Source organism: Haplochromis burtoni, unplaced genomic scaffold, assembly GCF_018398535.1.
Source record: "Haplochromis burtoni strain Fernald_Lab_line unplaced genomic scaffold, NCSU_Asbu1 Contig_46, whole genome shotgun sequence".
Classification (NCBI taxonomy): domain Eukaryota; kingdom Metazoa; phylum Chordata; class Actinopteri; order Cichliformes; family Cichlidae; genus Haplochromis; species Haplochromis burtoni.
The window spans coordinates 2,138,355-2,145,299 of NW_024582407.1; the positions used below are offsets into that span (position 1 = coordinate 2,138,355).

Here is a 6,945-nt window from a genome sequence, read left to right on the forward strand (position 1 = left end):
CAAAATCTACACAGGAGGCAAAGTTATGTCACAACAAACAGAAATAAGCCTCTACACATGAGTGCCACAGTCGTAAGCAAAAACAAAGCAGAAACAGTATTAAGTATTGATAGACTGTACGTGGTCAACTGCAGATGTGTACAGGGACTGGAAGCCTTAAAGGAAAAGTTGGATCCATTAGCTAATGAAATTACTGCAGATGGGTGGATACGATGTAGCCTGCAGTCTGGCTCCGAGTCAAGCCGATCGCACTCGCTGTAAGAGTCGTCAGGATGGAGGCTATATGAGCGATGACGAACAGCCAACTAAAAGGGATCGCGATCAGTTCAAGAAGAAAATAGCGAGGAACTGTGTGTGTATCGTGCAGCAATGTAAGTGTATTTCTGCATGCGATACACACCAATGAAAGCGGTGACCTTGGGGTTGATGATGCCGCTGGGTAGGAGGTGAAAGTCGTACTCGACTGAGTCGACCACCACTGTGTGTCCTGCGTTGTTGCCGCCCTGCAGGGAGAGAGGGGGGAAAAAAACAGAAACTGATGACTAAAGCCAAACAGAAACTAGAGGAGGCTCTCCAACTTTGTTTTGAAAAGCCAAATAGTTTGGCGAGAAGCAACAAGCATCATACACAAACCACGAAGCGCTGCCTGTTAGGGTATGTGTTGCTCTGCGCTGTTGCTTAGAAACTTCTGCTTACTTTGAGGTCAGAAAGCAGAGGTATCAACCCAGTATAAACCTACTGACAGATGCATGGAAGGGCATGTCAAACGAACTGTTGGTAATGTGTGTTAAGAACACGTTCATAATCCTCTAGTCTGCACACCCAAACACAGCGACATGTTCTGTCAAGACTCTACAACTACAAACACACACTTTAAGAATATATAATAAAGAAATATTCGTAGTTACGCCTGAAGGACATGGTACTCCAAGAAAGGAAATGAAGCTGGAGGAATGACGAGTTCTTGCGCCCCTCCTTACAACAAGCTGTGATTACAAAAGTAAAAGCTAGACTGACGTTTATAATATTTGCGTAACAATATGCAATTTGTCTACAGGTTCTAATACTCAGAATTTAGGTTTATATAAAGCTTTACAAGCTCTTCAGTCCTTTTCTTGTCAAAATTGGTGCCTATATTAACCATAATCTGTCTTTTTTGTTTATTGAGCCTTATTAGCAGTTTATATGGCCTCAATAATCTTCTACAGTTGAGCAGAGATTACAAGCAAGAAAAAAGGATATGGTAATGCTACTTCTTTCCAACTCCACACTCAGATTTCTAATTTTTAAGTATTTAACCAGTGAGGCAAAGCAACGACACTTATAATAGCTCATCAGACTCTGTGCAACTTTATACAAACACTGTTCACATTTGCAGCAACGCTCGCCAACACTTAAACTGACTTTGACATGTATAAAAGGCCAACTCCTCACACTTAACAAGACGACGCTATCTGCCTGACAGCTAAGTCGGTGAGAAAACAGAACCTCATCAGTTTTTTTATGATAATAGTGATGATAAATCACAATAGTGATGACAAATTTATGACAAGAACAAAATCAGCTAATCATTCAGGCTGTGGACTCTTGGAAGTGCAGGTTCTGAGAAGCGAAAGCAGTATCACTATCGGTGTGTAGACGCTCAGTACTGAACTATATCTGTACACCAATTTGTTTGCAGCACAAGACATCCACTGGCTAAAGGAAACTACAATTTCAGACAAGCAGAGACCATTTAATCTTGTTGTATTTAATCATGCTTCTGTGAGTTAATCTGATAGGATGTAGCACAGACGCCTGCAGATGATTTAGCACATCTGACTTTAGAGATAAAAATGGGGGGACCCAGAAAAGGAACGGTGAGTTCTTGGACTAGAACATCACAATCTGACCTGCTTTACTCCTCTCTTCTTCATGTTTATCAGTCAGATGTTAAGGTAAAAAAGAACACGAGGTACACGGAAAAGAAGGGGAGAAACAAACAGATACTTAAGCAAGTACTTCATTTTTTAAATTTCTTTTTCTTTTGCTGTGATGAAAAATTAAACTGCTGATCCATTTTTTTCTGCTGCAGCTTGCGTCACTACCCACAACCCACGGTGCCTATTCAACTTATGCCTGTGGACATAAATCAGGCTCAGCATGTGCTTTGGCCACATGGAGTTATTCCTGGCTACAGCAGCACCCTGAAGGTGGAGAGGGGAAACAGATGGGGGGCAGATGCCTCTCCTTTTTAGATATGACTTTTACGATTCACCCCATCCCCCCAAAGAACCGAAGAACTCCGGTCTTCCAGCAGTCCCATGATCGGCTTCTCGTACCCGTCACCAGACACAAATTTTTACGATGGTCACCTACTGCCCTTTAGTTTGGGAACTGCAGGGGCAGTGTGATTACTGCTCTAAGGGTACAATAGAAGGTCTCTGCTATGCAAACATACTTCAACAATAACAGAAATTATTACTATTATTAAAAAAGAGACAAAACTAAAGCTGTAGAAGCTTTTTGACAATAGATAAAGGACCTGAGGAAAAATCTGACCTTGCTGTTGGTAATAATGAATCATGCGACTCTAACCTGGGATAAATGCTTTGATGTGAAAGGAAAAACATGGGTTAATCTTGCAGCTATGCATCTCTTAGCCAGTGGAATTAACTGGACAATTAGTCAATCCCTACGTCATCAGGCGCTACTGGTAGTTTCTTCTGAAAGACATAATTACATAAGATTAATTTACAGATTATTTGGCTTCAGCTTTAAGAGATCTTAAGCTGATCCAATCTTTGGATCTTTATTTGGTTAATGTGTTTAAAATGCATGTTTTGCCCCATCCTCTCATTAATGTTGTGATGCAAGTACGGTACTTTTGAAAAGCACTCGTTGGTCTCAGATTTCATTTATTTTGCAAAAATAAGCAGCTTAGAAAAGAACAAGCAGAAACTTCTACTCATTGTATAAGATTTTAATGTCTCAACGCCTCTGTTTTTACTGCTATGTCAGAATGGTAAGTTGGGTAAGTCGATGTCCTGCTGGCGCATCTGATCTTTTAGGTAGCATCGATTTCCAAAATGAGCTCAGTTCAGCGGTTTTGATGTTCACACTTATATTTTCTCTTCTTTTTTTACTTTTACAACTAATAGCACTGAAAAGAAAACCCAAACTGCTCAAACCCACTGGGCATACCAAACAGCGAACAGCAGGCACACATCGCTAGAACTGATAGAAAGTATTCAACTTACATTCAGCAGGTGGCCAAAAACTCAATAAAAACTTAGAGTCTGAATGACTATGAGTATGATCATGATAATTGGATTTAGGTTGCTATGAATAACACTCAGCCTTGATGATGAACATGATGCTTTTCATCAGACTCATTATTAGATCCTACCTGCAAGATAAACCTGATTTTTACAAATGTCACCCACAGAGTTTTACACAGAGACAGCAGTAGATTCAAAGACATTTACATTTTCAGAGGCTGGGTACGACTCAGTATTTATATCTCAGATCGCTGTCAGATAAATATTGTTTTTTTCACAGAAGATACTGTGATATACCACAGCAGGAAAAGTGATGCTTGATGGGACACAGTATCTGCAGTTGGAGAAAGAAACACTTTTCATAGACGTTTTGAGAGTTTGGGAGAACACTGGACTACTTCAACCACAAATCCTGCTTTTTAAACTAAATATAGTTATTACATTTGACTTCTTTTAAAAAAGCTTTGACGCCTCACCAAACTGTGTTCACGTTACCACACTGAATCCCATGTGTTAGCACAAAAACAGGGACTTTTTATTAGCGCTGCCGCTTTTCATCTGAATCAAGTAATGTGCAAAACAGTTAAAACCGTTCAGCACCAACTCCGTTCTGTTCAGTCATTTAATGCCAGATAACAACTTTGCTAAATAGATCAGTTGTACCTGACACTTTGTCTCTGAGAACCAGGGAGTCATGGTGAGGACAGGATCTTCCTCCTAAACAGGCTCATGTTTTGTTGGCAACCATTTGCCTTACTCAAGTGTACTCTGACACTAAATTGCAGGTCACTGTCATTTTCTGTACTACCTTACAATGCTGCAAAAGATTAACTACATCTTATGAATCAATCATTAAATAAAATCAAATACCATACTCCAGAATTTGGGGCATGTATGTATATTTATAAGATATTAACTAGCCGTTGGGGATGCTCACAGTTACTTTTCTTCTTTGTGATGCAAGCAAAAAAACATAAAACAGGCAGGTAGTTTAAGCTAAGGCTGGATGTGATCACACCCCGAGCAACCTTAACAGATTGGGGTTTTTCAAAAAGATTTAGAAGCCCCCTCTAAAAAGTTTTGGCCTTCCACTCAAAAATAAATGAATAAATGAATAAATAAAGGCCCAAAAAAGAAGCACAGAAGGAGACTGAGATATCCTTTGACCAGATGAGCTAAACCTAGGCTTTGTTCCACTCCATTCTGGGTTCGTGCCCATGTACAGTTAGGAGCCCATCCAACGGGCAAATGAAAAAAAACAATATAACTGTATTTGTTTAAATGTTTCCTCAATCTATATATTACCAAAACGCAGATCTATTTAAATGATATAATTGGTAGAACACAGTAGTTCATCATACACACTGGTGAGGCTAGTAGTAACTCTCAGAGTCAGCTGGCTAAATGATACAGTACTACAAAAACGAATGAAACAGAAGTGATGGAGGAAAATGGAAAAACGAGCAATGCAGTGAATTTATGACGTGAAACTTTGGTCCAATCTAAATGAAGGAGCCAGGCTGCCCTGACCAGTGCAGGGGTTGCTGCAGCTCTCGACCAAAGCAGTGAATATCGAGAGAATATTTTACCTGCATTATTATTTATTTTTTGTTCAACAAAGAAAGTTCCTTTTCTAATTGGGCAAGAGTATTTTACCCGAGACGCTCTCTGAGCTCTATACTTTATTACTCTTTCAACATTAATCCGTGAGCAGTAGATCTGACTGTGTTATTGATGAGATTAGCTGAATCAAACCAAGTTGTTCTGGTCCCACCACATAGTTGTGCCCGGGGGTCTTTAACGTCAAACTGACTGCCAGCATCTGCCTCTAACTGGTCACTGTGCAGAAGCTTTCCTGCATATAAAAACTAATGATTAGTTCTCCTTATGTGAATCCCTGTTGTGAGCCAGGAAAAATCCTGCCGTGGTTTGATATTTCCCCTCTTTTTCTGGTAGGAAGGTCTGACTTCAGTTCATTACAGATGATTTATACGATTTTTATCGGATCCTTTTAAGTCTTGAAAGACCAAATGCATCAAAGTCGAAGGGCTAACAGGGCAACAGTCTCTGTTTTCTTTTCTTTTTGCAAACATCTCTATAGAAACTGAGTCGACGTGCGGCAACCACGTCTCCAGCTGAACTCGTACACCATTATAATACAAACCATTGTAAGCTAAACCTACACTGTAAACAAAACTGGACAAAATGGGCTTTAAAACTTGAGAGGAAGTATTATCAGTTTCACCCGATGACCTTGCTTCACGGCCCTTTGTTCTGCGTCAGGTACGTTTCCCATCTCCGATCAGGTGATCGAGCCACTCTAAACTTTTAACTGTAAAATGTCTGAATAGTGAAAAACACTTTGTCCAAAATGATAAATAAAAAAGTAAAAATATGACAATCTGGAGCTGTTGTTTAGAAAACTACTTAAATAATCAGCTATTAAAGTACGTGTTGAGTAATTTCAATCCCACATAGGCATCAATGTACTCAGCTATAACACTTTACAGTTTGTATGTTTTCCTTTTGTTAAAAGCACGCAGTCACAGTTTACTTTAATCACTGATTGAATTGTCTTTGCATTGTGCATTCAACGAATGTTTAAACGTTTAAAAGGTGTGAGCAGCTTGTACAGAAATATATTACTGTAAATGTGTTTTGCTGGTATCACGCCCTGTCTGCTACACACCTCTGACTCACACACCCAACTGTCACCAACAGCATCTTAGAGGTCTGGGCTGTAAGGGACACCGAGCAGGACTGCTTGGCAAAGCTGATTTTATAAAAAGACTAAGGGTGCCTGCTGCAGCACTTCACCGCTCACTTACACATCAAGCACACATGTCATAACATCATAATGCAGTGAGGGGAAGCACGTCTGTGCAGGGTCGCCTGACAGACAACTGGACGGAAAAGGGAGTTTCCTGAACAACCAGTTTTCACGAGCACTCGGCAGATTCACTGGACCGTCTGCGTTAGTGAAAGAGGCTGTTTGATTACAGCAGAATTATAAACCACAATTATTTTGGCTCCTGTTGAAATTATCTGACAGGTTTATACACGCACTTTCCGAAAGTAATTCTAGGCTTATCGAGCAATTCTGTATAATTGCATCGACTTCTTTAAACATTAATTATATTTCAGCTGAAAAAAAGAAAGAAGCCACAGACTGTTGAGGGTTAATTTGGACTTTTTTGAGTGGAGAGCAATAAATGTGGCGCAGTAATTGTTTTATCTCAGTATCTTGTTTTATAATTTTGGAAGCCAACATTAGAATTTTAATTAAAACTGAACCAAGTGCACATCACAAGGTGTTATTAAGCTTTGCTTTTTTATTAGGAACAAGGTTTGCTTATAGCGCTTATCAGTTTAACAGGAAATCCTCCCCATCTGCTGTCAAACAGATTTAAATCATAATTTTGAGATGTTTATTATGCATTTTAACTGCTTTGGTATCGCTGCCTGATTAGAGGATATGGTTAATATTTTGCCGGTTCACTTGGTAGGAGCTTTGTGAGTCTACTTAGTGGAAGAGTGCAGGTTTGAGCTTGAGTTAGAGCAGGGATGTCAAACTTATTTTATATCGAGGGCCACAAACAGCTTACTTTGAACTTATGTGGGATGGACTGCTGAAACTCCAATTTCTGACAGTGTAAAAAGTTTAACTGCATATTTAATCAATTAG

At 39.6% G+C, this 6,945-nt stretch overlaps 1 protein-coding gene across 1 annotated transcript in view; it reads right to left on the reverse strand.

Annotated features, from left to right (window-relative positions):
• adss2 (adenylosuccinate synthase 2) overlaps positions 1-6,945 on the reverse strand; it is a 29,726-nt gene that overhangs the window by 17,391 nt on the left and 5,390 nt on the right. The window contains exon 2 of the mRNA XM_005930513.3: positions 401-503. Within this exon, the coding sequence (XP_005930575.1) occupies positions 401-503 (103 nt within the window). The remainder of the gene's footprint in view (positions 1-400; positions 504-6,945) is intronic.